General features: G+C 35.8%; 1 protein-coding gene across 2 annotated transcripts; it reads left to right on the top strand.

Moving 5' to 3' along the window:
• The first annotated feature begins 1,584 nt into the window (after positions 1 to 1,584).
• scn3b (sodium channel, voltage-gated, type III, beta) lies at positions 1,585 to 13,455 on the top strand. 2 transcript variants are annotated; one of them, XM_052109471.1, is made up of 7 exons: positions 1,585 to 1,857; positions 2,247 to 2,345; positions 5,796 to 5,959; positions 6,059 to 6,293; positions 8,424 to 8,562; positions 9,956 to 10,038; positions 12,127 to 13,450. In XM_052109471.1, exons 2-6 carry the CDS (start codon positions 2,291 to 2,293, stop codon positions 10,017 to 10,019), a joined length of 657 nt encoding a protein of 218 aa, XP_051965431.1. In that variant the 5' UTR covers positions 1,585 to 1,857; positions 2,247 to 2,290; the 3' UTR covers positions 10,020 to 10,038; positions 12,127 to 13,450. The 2 variants fall into 2 exon arrangements, with proteins under 2 accessions (XP_051965431.1, XP_051965432.1); XM_052109472.1 differs by lacking the exon at positions 9,956 to 10,038 and having other exon boundaries at positions 12,127 to 13,455.
• The last annotated feature ends 3,204 nt before the right edge of the window (positions 13,456 to 16,659 follow it).

Below are 16,659 nucleotides of genomic sequence, written 5' to 3'. Positions count from 1 at the left end.
GGAGGGATGGATGCAGGAGCTGAGACTGTATGCTAAATGTGTGGGCTGTGTCTAAGCTTAATCCTCGCATCTGCCTCTCTCTCTGTTGCATACATCACTGACATGAGGTCACTCAGACTCCACTGTCATCTATGAATTAGTCAAAAAGTAGCCTGTGCCCTGGATAGAATTATATATTAAAAATATAATAGGACTGCAAAGGGATTATTATTATTATTTTTTTTTATCTATGTTGCTCTTACATAATTGTTTGGTGATAAAATACAGGAATAGTTCATCCAAAAATGAAAATTCTCTCATCATTTACTCACCCTCGTGTCATCGCAGATATGTATGACTTTCTTCTGCTGAACACAAATTAAGAATTTTAGGAGAACTGTTTGGTGCTGTAGGTCCATACAATCCAAGTACAGAAAGAATATCTCAGCTTTGTAGGTGAACAGAGCCTTGAAGCTCCAAAAAGCACATAAAGGCAGCATAGAAGTAATCAAAAAGAATACAGTGATTAAAATAATGTCTTCAGTAGCGATATACAGTAAGTGTAGGTGAGAAACAGATCAATACTTAAGTCATTTTATACTATAAATCTTCATTTTCACTTCCACATTCATGTTCTTTTAGTTTCTTTTTGCTTTTTGCTGATTCACATTCTTTGTGTATATCGCCACCAACTGGTTGAGGCTGGGTGAAGATTTATAGTAAAAAATTATTTAAATATTGATCTATTTCTCACCCACACCTATCATATCACTTCTGAAAACATGGATTAAACCACTAGGGCCACATTGGTTACTGTTATGCTTCCTTTATGTGCTTTTTGGAACTTCAATGTTCTGTTCACCCACAAAGCTGAGATATTCTTCTAAAAATCATCATTTGACTTCTCCAGAAGGTAGAAAGTTAATTACATCTTGGATGGCATGAGGATGAATAAATAATGAAAGAGTTTTCATTTGTGGGTGAACTATTCCTTTAACCTTTATCCAGGCCCATTTATCATGTCAAAAACATAATTAGCATTAAGGTTTAATGATACTTTATGACTTCTCCTAATCTAATGAGAACTGATTAAAAGCTACTGTTTAGTTCAAGCTGATAAAGTGTTGTATTATTTTATGTTTGGGGTCTCAGAGAACCCAGGTGTAAACAAAAATCAGAATGAACAATTATTTTTGCTAAGTGTGTACACAATGTAAAAGTACAATACTTCCAATTGTGTTACTTTGATTTGCTTTATTGCATTTTAAAAGAGTGCATGTCTAATTTGTGCTAAAACAGAGGGATACAAATTCAATATCTATCCACTAGGTTTTGATTAAGGCTTTTAGTAATTATACACAGCCGAGCCTGTTAAAAGCTGACTGTAAAAGCACCAGCAGCCTTCAGTTGACAGGGTTTTATCTGTGAAACCACTTGAAATTCCAAATTTTTAAGGATTCTTATATTATTAAATAAGTTCAATGTAACCCCTCTATGAAACCTTCATAATGGAAGCCAGTCTAACAGTTGACAGTCGCGCACGCGCACTGTCTGTCTGTCATGAGTAAGTGGGTAGTAAGAAAAAAAAGACAGGCGGCTGTTATTCTCCTGCCACAAAGGAAGCAGGATTGGAGTACTACTCATGTGGATGGAAAAGAAAACGCTTCGCGCTCTGTCGCTGACATCTACTGAATCTGCTCGATTCGGAGGCGTTGGATTTCTTTATTTTGCGAGAATTTTCCACAGAAATCGTTAGGAATCCACAGGTCTTTTGTTTTCGCGTTTGATTCACGAGAATCGTCATGGAAGAAGAGCGCGCGCGTTTAGTTTGAGTTACGGCGCGTGTTATTTACAGATAGACCGGATGTTTCTGCCTTGGTAAGAATAGTCAAACTTTCACTGGAAATAAACATGAAAACATTTGTCCCAAAGTCTGATTTAAACAGCGCTGAGTTAAATTTAAACAACCGGATTGTTTCACGATCAGTTGCAGTTTGCATGTTAAATGCGTAATATTTAATCTCTATACAACTTTCTTTACCAGTGACTTTTGTAAACAGCTGAAGTACGTAACTGGTGTTGGATTAGCGTGAGTTTTAATGGGCGCTGTCCGTGGTGCTGATCAACTCATCAGATCACAGATGACATTTGCGTAAATTATAGTCAGAGACTCAAAATACAGCATATAGACATAGAGCCCCTTTAAAAGCGAGTGACTGTCAAATTTACAGTGATTTCTCATCTTTCATTTATCTCTTCGCGAACAGGAAGACTCAATCTGAGACGCCGCCCTGTTATTAGAACTCCCAGCATGGCAGCTCGCATGAGGCTTGTGCTGCGTTTGCTAATGCTGTACATATTTACTGGTAAGTGTATTCGTCTTTTTAATGTTTATTGTGAATGATAAAAGATATGCTTAGCTCTGCTTCTCTCTTTTTGTACCGTAGCTACGTTGTTTTCTTCAAAAAGTAAACACAAAAAGTAGGAAAGGAACAAACTTTTGACTAAATAATATTTAGAGTTTTTTAATGCAAAATTTTGAGTCTTTTTAATTTTTTATAATTTTTTTATACAAAATACTAGTGATTTGTTTATGAAAACGTCATATGACTAAAACCATATGTGTACTTTTGCATTGTATATATTTAACCCTAGGGTCTTATTTCACCCCTTGTACCTCATACATTTTTTGGAGTTGTGCCCACTCCTCTTTAGTAGGCTATTCCTCAATCTGTCTCTTATAAATAGTGTCACACAAACACACACACACACACACACACACACACACACACACACACACACACACACACACACACACACACACACACACACATACACACAGTCAAAATTGCAAAATAATAATCATTTTTATATTGGCTTAGGTACCAAAAGTGTATAGGGTCATTAGAGACACTAGGTATGAAATCATTCTATAATTTTTTTGCTCTTTCATAAATCTTATTTTTATGATTGTTTCATATCTATATACTGTAAGTTTACTTTCCCAGGATATCTATTTCTTTCCCTTTTTTTATCCTCTTTTTCTCCCCAATTTGAAAGCCCAATTCCCACTACTTAGTAGGTCCTCTTGGTGCCGTGGTTACTCACCTCAACCCGGGTGGCGGAGGACAATTCTCAGTTGCCTCCGCTTCTGAGACAGTCAATCCGCACATCTAATCACGTGGCTCATTGTGCATGACACTGCGGACACTCCAGCATGTGGAGGCTCATGCTAATCTCTGCGATCCACGCACAACTTACCACACACCCAATTTAGAGCGAGAACCACTAATCGTGACCTCGTGTGACTCTACCCTCCCTAGCAACCGGGCCAATTTGGCTGCTTAGGAGACCTGGCTGGTGTCACTCAGCATGCCCTGTATTCAAACTCGTGACTCCAGGGGTGGTTGTCAGTGTCAATACATGCTGAGCTACCCAAGCCCCCTCCAGGATATCTATTTCTTTGTTTATTACAAGACACATGAGTACTACATTCATACAATAGACTTCAATATCACGTTGGTTTTCTGTGAGACAATGGTGAATTATCAGTATGCCATATGCATGTATAGTACACACATATTATACATGCTATTTATTACTCAAGGTAGCGCTGGTGTTTCAGTGATTCAGTGCTATTTGATAAAGCAACATGGAAGTAAACCATAGCAAGTGCAACACACGCACAGTATGATTTGGCTGTTGTCATTTGGGTGTTCTACTGAAATTATGTAAGCTGTGTGTCAAGTTAGACCAAAAAGTGTCTGAGAAAATACGTATGTGTAGCTTATATGTTATGTGTAGCTCCATATGGGTTTGACAGCCAGTCATGTCTCATGATATTTCAGTGTGAATGTAATGAATCCTGTTCTAGATTTGTCCTGATTTGTTGCATCATCTCTTTAAAATACTGTATGAAAAATAAAAACATCAAAATGTATCAGAATATATGAAATTATATTATTTTCTAATTGTCCTGAAAATATTTGAAAAATGTAAAAATATCTGGGCATTTTGTAGATCGATTTGTTCTAGATATACGTGACGGGTCTCTAAAGACCCGAGTATACAATAGTGTTTGGTAAAGTACTCATGCATTTAAGGGTTAATTAAATAAAAACAGTGCACATAAAATCATTTGCACTGGGATTCATATTTTAGTTTTTCTACATAAAGACTTCATACACATTATAAGTCCAGATGACCACAAAAATAACAATCCTTTCATACAAAGATAATATTGTTACTGTGGCACAGACTGTGGCAGTATTGTGTCATGGGAACACATGTTCACAGACTTTAATAATGGCAAAATATGTCACTAGTCATTATTATGCATCAGCTAGACTTCTGGGCTCTTATGTGCCAAATTACATAGGCCCATATGACCTTTCAAAAGGTAAAGACACGATCAGTGTTGACAGCCTGTGCTAGAGGCAGTAAGTTATGTAAGTTGGCCTCTATGTCAACAATGGCAGAGATGTTATGTTAACAGTCAGGCGAACACTCCAGAGCATGTTTAAATCTTCACATCACTGATCCCTAAACTCAGGCCCTCCTTAATTGGGCGTGCTCTGATGCCAATACCGAGCATGTGTTTGCAGCAGTCAGTTTAATGTGTATTTTTGTCTGACATGGAGTCAGGTGTGCTATGAATGTGAGGATAGGGAGACAAGCTCAAATGGACCTCTTTCTGGAATTGGAGCTTGTAATGGATAATGCTCTTTCTCTCTCTCTCTCTCTCTCTCTCTCTCTCTCTCTCTCTCTCTCTCTCTCTCTCTCTCTCTCTGTCTTATTATCTGGTGCTCCCTTGATAAATCTCTGCTTCAGATTTAATTGAACTCCATAAAATACACGTACAGTATATTGAAGCTACATATTTGGGAAAGTGTTAACCCTTAATTCCTAGGGCTAAGCAAGACATGATCTGACGCATTGTAAAATATGATTGACTGAGTCATCAGTTATGTAATTCAGTGTCAAAAATACATGTTTTATATTAGCCTGGTTAACTGATATTTCACCTATAAGTACAGGTTAACCAACATTTTCCCTTGGAATTGATTTTTAAAGGCATTCTTTATATGTAAGGTATATAAGTATATGAAAACTTATAAAGAGTATACTTAATTTGAATCAATGAACTGAAATACATTTTTCATAAAATCTATGGATGTTTCCTATAAGATCAAATCAATACTAAATATAAAAGTATCTTTAAATAGTACACAGGGTATCATGACACAATTAACACTCTGCTAGACTAAATTGTAACTGAGTGAGGACTAAAATTAGTTATTATTCAAATAATATTTGGTCATTTTTGACCGGGCACTGAGATTGCACAGCTCTGCTGTTTATTGTCATGGTAGATTTTGATGTATTTATATTTCTATTTTGGCTTGGATTTTCTTCACAGTGTTTTAAGAGATGATTTTAGATTGTTTCATCAACAAACTCTTGCTATATATTCAAAAACACTCGCCTCTGGGATGCCTGACAGCTACAGGTACAGGTTACTGAGGTGTCTGAAGAGGCACTAAACAAATAACTAGAGAGGCCATAAACAGAATATTATGAAATGCAGCCAATGTTAAATAACATATAAACAATTACAAAAATTACAATGAGGCGTTTGCCACAGTGTTTTAAATAAGTAGGGTATTTTGTCACTTTCGGTGGTATTTTTTGTCCTTAACCCAATTTGTACAGTATCTGTTGCTGCGTTGCACTGTTGTGAGGTAAAGTGTAAAGGGAAAAGTGTGTGTAGTTGTGTGTTTGTTTGTGAGTGTAGTAATACTCTGTGTTGTCTGCAGTGCGGGAGGGCTGGCCAGTGTGTGTGGACGTGCCGTCTGACACTGAGGCCGTGGTAGACAAATATATGAAGTTAACCTGCATCTTCTGCATGAAACGAGAGGAGATCGCTGCGAAAACCAAAGTGGATTGGTACTACATCGGTCCAGATAACAGAAGAGTGCTTGTGAGTTTACCTCTTATCTCATGTTTGGAAAAAAGACTCATTAGTTTGTATTGTGCTTAAAAGTAGTATCTCTGTCCCATAATCCTCTCCACTGCTCAGATCTATCAGTACGATGGTGACCCGCGGGAGCCAGAGTATATAGAAGAGCACTGGAGAGGTCGTCTGGTGTGGAATGGCAGTAAGGACTTGCAGGATGTTTCGATTGTTATCCAAAAGGTCACTTTAAATGACACTGGCAAATACGAATGCGTGGTGTTCCGCCTCTTTGAGTTTGATTCATTCACGCCTTCTACTACAAAGACAATCGAAATCGATCTGGAGGTGAAAGAAAAAGGTGAGTGAGTGACCTCACTACTAGAACTTCCTAGGGGGCCATTCACAAAAATGCATTTTTACATCCGTCTGCAGTATTGTTGTTTTTTTATTATTCTTTTAAGTAAACAAACAATAGACGGACATCTTTGACCATTGTTTTTTCAGGGTCTCGTGACTGCATTCTGTTCCATTCGTTATGCAGCATCTAACTTTTTTTAACACAAGAACATATTCTGTCTGAACAGCCCCTGGGGGGCCCACATTTTTGTGTCTGCACCCTGTGCTTCTGGTTTTCCATTGTTTTCAAATATGCTCTAGTCTAGAGGGGGGTGTCTGACCATTGGGCTACATCTCACAGTTTATTCAGTGTCTTGCACAGGAGCACCCTGTTTTTAAGACGTTGTCAAGTTCGAGACACCTTCATTCTACTCTATTGGTTGTGCTGCATCTAGGAGTGCCACATTTCTTTTTAGACACCATGTCAAGTTAGTAAAGAGCATAAACTTATAAAAGTGCGTCTCAAGACACCTGCGTTCTAATATATCCATTGCACTGCTTCTAGCTTTGTAGGTGCAAAAATGCGTTCTGTCTGAATGGCCCCAAATGCATTAATTTCAATAATCATCTAGCTATTCCTGTGTGATTGAGATGATTGTGCTTAGAGTAACTCTATTATTGTGTCCTGACATTTCTTTGTGTTGTTTGTGTTGTTCTAGTAATGTTATGTTTTGTTCTGTTTTTATTTTTTTATAAGCTTACTTATTGGAAGTCAGGAAGTTGTTTTCAGGGGATGGGTTTTATCTAACCAACCACTTACCTCTCTATCTATTGTAAGGGGTAATGTAAAGATTCTGGTTTGTATGCTGTTCTCTGGATGCCTAAGATTGCTTAATGCAGAGTACTTCCTCTCACTCTTCGAATATACTTTATCCAATGTATATTTGTCTTCATTTAATCATGCAAACACAATGCATTATCTCTATCTGCGTGTCTACTATGAGTTTCTTGATTCGAAGATAGAAATAGAAAAGGTTGTATTTAATTGGTGGGTGTTGAAGATATTTTGAGAAACAACTGGCCTTCTACAACCACAGACTTACAACTGTGCTTTTACATTCCATGCTATTTTAGAGCTATTCACTGTAGTGCATGAGGCATAAAGCCAGTTTTAATAATGCCATCAAATGACCTTTTTTGGGAGATAGACTTGTTTTTCTTCTGAAATGTCACATGCACTGCACTGGTGTTGATGTATGTATACAGTGGTTCTCATCTTTAAAACCCATTTCCATTATACAGAACTGTATGTGGCTAATTTACAAATGGAAATCAGATCAGTACATTTTTTTATTTACTGATGGCATTTTGTCTTCAATGTGGATGAATCTTGGCCGTACTGTAAATCAATACTGGGCTTCTGCTCTGAAGAGAGAGTATAGCTGAGAACCCCTGATCACACAATCACTCTGCATAAAGTTTTCAATATCTTACTTACAGTATGTCATACCACTTTTGAGTCTCATTGTCCTCCATGGGAAAGTTGACGTGAAATGTCTGAGCATGATTGTTTATTGGGAGTGGTTTTGTGTTTGCATGCAAATTACTTGCTGCACAGTATCTTCCATGGAAAAGGCAGAAATATAAAATAGCGCCTACTTCTACCTAATCAACTCAACTGACTTTTGCCTAAAAAACTAATTACTCAACACTTTTAATTTTAGGTGAACATTTGTTAGCAGTTGAATCCTTTTGATTTCAGGTCTTTCATGTATGCTGGTTCAATCTTCGGGATTAGGTATTTTCACATAAAAAGAAAAAGATGTTATTAATTGTCGTTTAACCAAATATAAATGCATATTTCTCACTGCACAAAATAAAAATGTACCACCTCGATGCAAAGCATGACTGCGCACATGTAAAGTGACTTAAAGCATTTGCACTCCTTGTTTTACCCTCAGTGATAATTCCTTTTGACCAGATATAGCTGTGGATAAAACTATCTTTGTGCATTACAGTTATATTATATTGCATCATAGTGTTACCATATTCTGACTTTCCACACTCATGCACCACACCAGCACACTTGAGACTCAAACCTTCACTTTCTGAATGAATTGATCACAAACATCCATTTTAATCTTTATCTTAGCCAGCCAGAACATCACAGCCCTGTATTCAGAGATCATAATGTATGTTCTCCTGGTGTTCCTTACATTCTGGTTACTGGTGGAGATGATCTACTGCTACAGGAAGATCTCCAAATCTGACGAGCAGGCGCAGGATAATGTGTGAGTATTGCATTTGCATGGCCATGGGTCATGTTCTAAATTTGCAAGTACGTCCAAAACATGTTTTACATGAACTGAACTATACGAATTCTTTACAAAACAAACTATACAAAGTCGCTGCCAAAAAAGACTGAAATTTAAGGAGCACAGTCCAAGAGGTTAAACGAGTTCTGTTTCTGTAGATTTTTAACTGTACTAGGGTGTTATATCTTCTCAACTGCCAATAGATCTTAGATAGACAGCACAGAGTCTAGAAATGCACTTAAAAATGCTAAACATTTTGGATTGAAAACCCAGCAATTGACAACCACATTCACAATATTGTAACGTTTGAATGGACCTTGCTTCTATTACTCTAATTTAGTAGCTTTTATTCTAATTCTAATTATTTATATATTTATTATATTTTTTATTTGCATCAATATGCCTCCGACTAAGGAGTTTAACCACAATCACAGTCTCTGTAATACTCTTCTGAGAAATGGGCCCAGTAAGGACCAGTAAATTGCTGATGTTGGATTACTTACGCTTTAATGACTGTGACATTCCCTTAATGTATCAATAAGATCAGCACCTCCAGAGTCTATGTTTGCTTGATAATTCAATTGACTTGCAGATTAATGGAAAAGTAGGCGTATGTATGACCAGTTTGAAAGGTGATTAAACATGTTCTTACTAGGGATGGTGTGCACTTAACATTCAATCATTTTCGACTCACTTGAAGTTAAATCTTTAGTGATGAATTTACAGCTGTGTTCTGGAGATAATTTATGCATTATAGACTACTATTACCCAAAAACACAAACACTCACTAGGACACAAGCACATGCATACATGGATAATGCATCCTAAAGAGCTTTAAAAGTTGCACTGGTGTGACCTAACATATCAGTCATATTGTGTAGACAGGAAAAATAGAAGTGACCTCCTGTTATAATCTGATTTCAAACCGATAGGCTACTCATTGATCTCTAACTGTCATTTGGCACAGCGTTGGGCCATTTTAACCCTCTACAATCTTCCTACCCATTATTTCTATAGCTTACTGTTGTCGGTCATTATTTGTTGATCTGTATGTCGGTCATATTAATATTTGACTTTATTGCTGTCTTTTATTCTCTCACCTTGCCTTCAATTCCCTGCAGAAGAAAACATGAAGACCCCAAACTTCATTATCTGAAATTCCACTGAGCTATTTAACCTTAAGTGAATAGTTCACCCAAAAGTATCAACCTACATGCAGTAATTTAAAATTGTGTTATTTTAAAATTTTGTTAGTTATCTTGAAGTGACTTCTACTTTGCTGAAGGATCCTAAAGTAAGTGGTGCAAAAGTGCACCCTCAGCTCCTCAGTTTTGCCTTTTTTTTTCCTATTGTACCCATGTGTCTACAGGACAGACTACTTAGCGATTCCCTCTGAAAATAAAGAGAACCCGGGCCCTGCAGTTACGGAATAAAAGTCTCACACCATTTACGGTATTTTTGAATTTACCTGTCGATTAGAAATATCATCAACAATTCACCGCTCATCATGAGTAGCTGGCTAGAACCCCTCCACCATCATCTGCTTTACTCTTTCCTTGTCCACATCCTCTCTTAACATCACATTAACTGGATCTCTTTCCCATCCGCTTAACTACATGCAGCTCTTCTGTTCATAGCAATATCTATCCACCAATTACTAACCTCAGCTAATCTCATCTAAAGAATCTTATATGAGAGGTAATGTATGATGGGAAACAGCAGTAACGTTGAAGACATGGTTTGTATGTTGTTTAACACTGCAAAATCATTTTGTTAATCATATTGGTCTTGTTTTCCAGTAAAATTGTCAACACTTTCTTAATAAAAACATAGATAGGCACCCACTGGCATAAACATTAAAGCTTTATGCTTTAAAGTGATAGTTTACCCAAAAATTAAATCTTAATTTGTAATGATACACTATATTCTATATACTATATTTTTCTTGTTTTAAAGATGTTTAGATATTTTTATTCAGTTTTTTCTTTTCAGGAAAACAAGATAAAATATATATAATATAAAAATATATATTTTTTTTATTAGTTAAATTGAATATGAGAAAGATTACATATAATAAAACCTTAATTAATTAATTTATGATAGTCCTGATGTTGGTACTTTTATTCACCAAAGTGGCATTCAACTGATCACAATGTATAATCAGGACATTAATAATGTGAAAAATTACTATTACAATTTGAAAAAAATATTCAGAACTTCTTAAACTACTTCAAAGAGTTCTCATTAAAAAAAACCTCAACGTGCAGCAATGACAGTTTTGCAGATCTTTGGCATTCCAGCTGTCAGTTTGTCCAGATACTCAGGTGACATTTCACCCCACACTTCCTGTAGCACTTGACATAGATGTCTTGTCAACTTACAGTCTAGCTGATCCCACAAAAGCTCAATGGGGTTCAGATCCATAACACTCTTTTCCAATTATCTGTTGTCCAATGTCTGTGTTTCTTTGCCCACTCTAAACTTTTATTTTTGTTTTTCTGTTTAAAAAGTGTTTTTGCAATTCTTCCCATAAGGCTGCACCCCTGAGTCTTCTCTTTACTGTTGTACATGAAACTGGTGTTGAGCAGGTAGAATTCAATGAAGCTGTCAGCTGAGGACATGTGAGGCATCTGTTTCTCAAACTAGAGACTCTGATGTACTTATCCTCTTGTTTAGTTGTACATCTGGACTTCTACATCTCTTTCTGTCCTTGTTAGAGCCAGTTGTCCTTCGTCTTTGAAGAGTGTAGTGAACACCTTTGTATGAAATCTTCAGTTTTTTGGCAATTTCAAGCATTGTATAGCCTTCATTCCTCAAAACATTGATTGACTGATGAGTTTCTAGAGAAAGTTGTTTCTTTTTTGCCATTTTTGACCTTAAGACATGCTAGTCTATTGCATACTGTGGCAACTCAAAAACAAACACAAAGACAATGTTAAAATGAATTTAATGAACCAAATAGTTTTCAACTGTGTTTGATATAATGGAAAGTGGTTTTCTAGTACCAAATTTAACATGATTACTCAAGGTTAAGGTGTTTGAGTGATGGATGCAGGAAATGGGATCTGTCTAGATTTTATCAAAAAATTTTTTTTTCAAATAGTGCTGGTGCTGTTTTTACATCAGTAATGTCCTGAATATATTTTGTGATCAGTTGAATGACACATTGGTGAAATAAAGTACCAATTTCCTTCCGAAACAGCAAATTCTGTACATTATTCCAGACTTTTGGCCAGCAATATATATATATATATATATATATATATATATATATATATATATATATATATATATATATATAGTGTGTGTGGAATGTTCCAGAAACATGATTTGATTTGTGTGGAAGAGCAGATAATGCATTTATTTGGAACATTATTTCAATTCTTGAAACTTTTTTGTAATGTAAGTCAGTGTTTTAATTTTTTTGGATAGCTGCCTTTTTTGTGTGTAAAAACAGATAACATCATTAGTTTCTGTGCACAAGGAGTAATGTTACAAATATGCAAGATAACAAATGATGTACATTGCTTTCTGTTATAGGTACTGAAGAGTCTAAATAGCAATTGGCTTAAAATGGAGACAGGAGCCAATCTCCCTAGAGCTGTTCTGAGAAACCAGGAAACCTGCCAATTCAAATCCCTCTTGTCTTGATCATGTGATTTGTGAAACAAACTCTTAACTGGTTCATTATGTCCCTCTGTCTCAGTGAATTTCCACAGTGACACATCTAATCTCAGACTGATAAGGACTTGTCTCTATTCTCAATTTAGCCTTAGCAGAGCCACAAATACAGCAAACCAGAGCTGAAGAGCTATCATACTGCCTGTACACACACTTATTTCTTGACCAGATGTCAACCAAAATTGTTGGAATACCCACATATCTCTTTCCTTCTTTGTATGCTAATCTTACACATAGATACAAAAATAAGTCTGGATTCTGATTAGATGGTTTTTATTGTCATGTTTTCTATTAAATTAATCTTATTATAATATGTATTGTTATGTTTGGCTTATAAATCACTCAGCTTTGACATTTTGGAATCAATAATATGTGAAACTGAGGCAGGCAAACAGCTGTAATGAGGTCATACTGTGTACAGCGTATGCTTTTTGTGTGATTGGAAACACGTGGTGTGGTTTGCATTTACTGTGTGCATTGCACATTGTAGACAGTTGCATTTAGAATGATTTTGCAGATTTATAGCAAGTCCCTGAGATTACGTTTGCTCAAATATCACTAGATGGAATGACCTAATTATGAACTTATTCCACTGGATGCTTGGCAGTTTTTACAGAAGCCACATTGCAATCTATTGTTATTGATTAGTGCTTAATAATGTTCAAGTTTAACTGCAACGGTGGGATTTTTCGAAGACAAGCGTGCTGTCACTGTATACATTCAAAACACTGTCTTTATCTTCATTTACATTTCTTTCTTTATAATTTATATAAACACTTGACTTTTGACTGTACTATGTGTTTGTATATCCTTTTTTCACTGGTTTTCTTTTATTATGAATTTACACATTTTAATATTTTTTTATTTTTATAAATAGGACAGTGGTGCAGGCTTCTCTTACTGTTAACTTTGTCTTTTGTATTATCTGTCCTGTTAAACTGGAGCTGATCATCACTTGTGAAAGCTTGTCATAGACTATTAAACAAAGGCAACGCATTCCAAAAAATTTTGACTACTCATTATTTTGGGAAGATTTATTCTCCAGTTAATACTTATGAGACATTTCAGTCTGAAAAAAAAAAAAATAGGAAAAGGAATCATATTTATTTTAGATTTATGAACTTTTCAACAGTTATAATAATAATAAAAAATATTATATGCCGATGCTGTCAGTTTTTTTCTATATCAAACATTGTAGTTGCATTCTACAATCTTACAATTCTTTGTAACAGATTTTTCTCTGAAGTACGTGTTGTATGTCAACAAATGTAGGTCTACTGTAAAAAAAAATATTCTAAAATCCAAGTGCTTGGCTCATTCTTTAAAAAACATAACTTTAATTTTGTTATTTAATTACATCATAAATGTGTTATGGACAGAAAGAAAACAAACAATCACACATGAAAATGAGGCCACGTTGCCTTGTGAATGTCTGGTCTATGTCTCCCTCTGTAGTTAGGAAAGTTGAACTACAGTTGACTCAATTTCAAGTGAAATGTTTAGGATGACAAAATGACGTCACGTTTTACGATATTATGACCACATTTAGAATTGAAAAGTTGCGTATTTGAGGTCAAGTTATTTGTTTAATTCCCTTTTTAATTTAAATCCAAACTCACATTATTTCTAAATCAAGGTTACCAACTTTGTTTACCTGGTTGGAGTGAGATTTTAATGAAATCTCCAGGGCTGCATTAGGGGTTTCCTTGGTCACAAAATGGTCTATGCTGGTTGCTGAGGTACACCCACAAGCTTAAAGGAATAGCTCACTCAAAAGTGAAAATTCTCTTTTTTATAGTAATCTCTCACCCGCCTTTCTTCTGCAGAACACAAATTAAGGTTTTTAGAAGAATATTTCAGGTCTGTAGTATCATACAGTGCAAGTGAATGGGCACCAAAATTGTGAAGCTCCAAAATCCACTTAAAGGCATCATAAAAGTAATCCATATGACTCCAGCGGTTAGATCCAAGTGTTCAGACATGACATCAATATTAAAGTCTTTTTTTTTTTAATCACAAATTCTTCTCCCTGCTCTGTAGGGGGCGATATGCACAAATACTGAGAATCACCAAAAACAGAAGAAGTAGAAAGCGAAATTGAAGGGAAAAGGACTTAAATGTTGATCTGTTTCTCACCCACACCTATCAAATTGCTTCAGAATATATGGATTTAACCACCAGAGTCATCTGGAGTACTTTTATGTTGCCCTTATGTGAATTTTGGAGCTTCAAAATATTGGCACCCATTCACTTGCACTGCATGATCCTACAGAGCTAAAATATTCTTCTAAAATCTTTGTTTGTATTCAGCAGATGTAAGAAAGTCATACACATCTGGGATGGCATGAGGGTGGACAAATAATGGGAGAACTTTCATTTTTGGGTGAACTAACCCTTTAAAGTTGGTTGGCTTGGCCAGCACAAATCAATTCATGATGCACTTTCCACACACATAGAAGGCTCCTTCTAAGTCCTGTCATTGGTTTTAGCCTTGGGGCTGACATTTGTAAAGTGGTCCCAGTAGACAACATCAAACAAATTCATTTAGATTAATTTTGAGTTGCTGAGAGATCTCTTACCTCAGCCTTGTACATTTTGATCCACCTACTTGTGTCAACATCTTTCAAGAGCCTTTGATGTGTCCTTCTGGGGCTTCTTATGATAGTATGTGTGCAGGAAAGCATTGCTTCCAAGTGTGCTCATCTTAAATTAAAAAGTACTCTTTGTTTTGTCTGGTAATTGCCTCTCAAAGTTAAGAGATTAGGGACTGAGGAAAGGCAAATAAGAATCCCTCTGATTAAATTGCTCCTTAGAACATTCCTTACAATGCACAAGTCACCACTGAACTCCATGGAATGTATTTTCAACTTCTGTAAGACTGAATAATGGCAGAAAATAAAACAGAGGTTGAAATCTATTTTTTTTTTTTAAACTGAGTAAAATCTATCATGAGCTAAATTAATGGTGCCCACTCCAGGGACAGATATAGTCACACCTCAGTGATTTCACTCAGATCTGATTCGACCCGCTTAAAACTGCTGGAGAAGTCTCATTCTAGAGATTTTTTTTATGCCACCAAGGTCTTATATGGAATAATCTACCCATTGGGAAGTGGGTGGGCCATTGAGTTGGGAGGAAACTAAGCTTTCCAAAACTTTGCATCAAATAAAGCAATTACTTCACAAAATGATTCACTGTTTCGAAGTGCTCAAAACACTGCACACTGATGACATGTTCTGGTTACACAGGCATGTAAATGCAATGGGAAGACTAAAGTCAAAAGCAGCTACAATGACACATCGCATTGTTTATTATTTACTGCCATACATTTGCATATATTTTCCATGCTCTACAGTATCCTGGAATATTCAATTCTGAATCTTTGTAGAATTTGTAGACTTTCATATAGTTGGCCTTTTTTATGATTTTTGTTTACTTAATTTTAAATACTAAACAGTTTTTTTTCTGTATACGCACGCCGTTTTGAGCAGCAGAGCAGCCTGCCACAGCTTGTCAAAAATGCCTTTTTACCATGGTGGTGATAATAAAAATTTAAACTGACATTGTGTGATATCCTTGAAGTGTTTTATATCTATGTCTATGGATCTTTTATTGTAGACAAGTCAAGTGTTGATTTGAGAGGCTAAATTGATCAAACGTGATCAACTCACTGTTGGTTGCTGGCCACTTAGTCGTCACTTTAAATAACTAAAACTTTAATTTAAGAAACAAAAAATGCTCCAAACATTTTTCTAAATTAACTTAATAAAGAAACTAAAAGAAATATAACTACTTTGCTGTTAAAAACAAACTGAACTATTTTTAATGGCTGCAATAGTGGTATAGGCTGTGTAATTTGAAAAAATAAAAATAAACACGGCCTCCAGTCGGACTCGGGCCAAGAATTCTGATAAGCTGTCGGACCAGGGCCGGGCTAGGGCCTAGATTTGAGGCCCGTGAAGGGCTTTATTCTGATGGCCTGACGGGGTGGAGCTCAAACTCATGCACTGCTTCGGCTAAGGTGCATGGCTTCAGGCACATATATATATATATATATATATATATATATATATATATATATATATATATATATATATATATATAAGTAAATAAACGTATAGTAACTCATGCCACCACTCTTGTTGTCATTGCAAACCATACAATGTAAAATAATACATTCATCTAAACGTCCTTTAGTTTCTCAAGTAATACTAAGAAAAACAGTCTAGCAAACAGAGAATTCAATTTAGAGTCTCAGCGCTCTTACGCACTGCATTATTCTAATTTAAATCTATCCCAGTGAGAACATTGCTATAGAGTTCTTTCTTTATTTAAGAAAACATTAATCTAGTGGAACACTTTTCCTTGTGCTACTTAAATTGAGAAGATTTA

The sequence above is a fragment of the Xyrauchen texanus genome, chromosome 38, assembly GCF_025860055.1.
Source record: "Xyrauchen texanus isolate HMW12.3.18 chromosome 38, RBS_HiC_50CHRs, whole genome shotgun sequence".
Taxonomy (NCBI): domain Eukaryota; kingdom Metazoa; phylum Chordata; class Actinopteri; order Cypriniformes; family Catostomidae; genus Xyrauchen; species Xyrauchen texanus.
This window is presented reverse-complemented; position numbering and strand designations above follow the sequence as displayed.

What these genes read in the sequence shown, in the direction of transcription:
- scn3b (XM_052109471.1), top strand. Translation starts at nt 2,291, where the DNA reads ATGGCAGCTCGCATGAGGCTTGTGCTGCGTTTGCTAATGCTGTACATA. An exon ending in CAGATAACAGAAGAGTGCTT is followed by an intron (nt 5,960 to 6,058) that starts GTGAGTTTACCT and finishes TCCACTGCTCAG; the next exon opens with ATCTATCAGTACGATGGTGA. An exon ending in TCTGGAGGTGAAAGAAAAAG is followed by an intron (nt 6,294 to 8,423) that starts GTGAGTGAGTGA and finishes TCTTTATCTTAG; the next exon opens with CCAGCCAGAACATCACAGCC.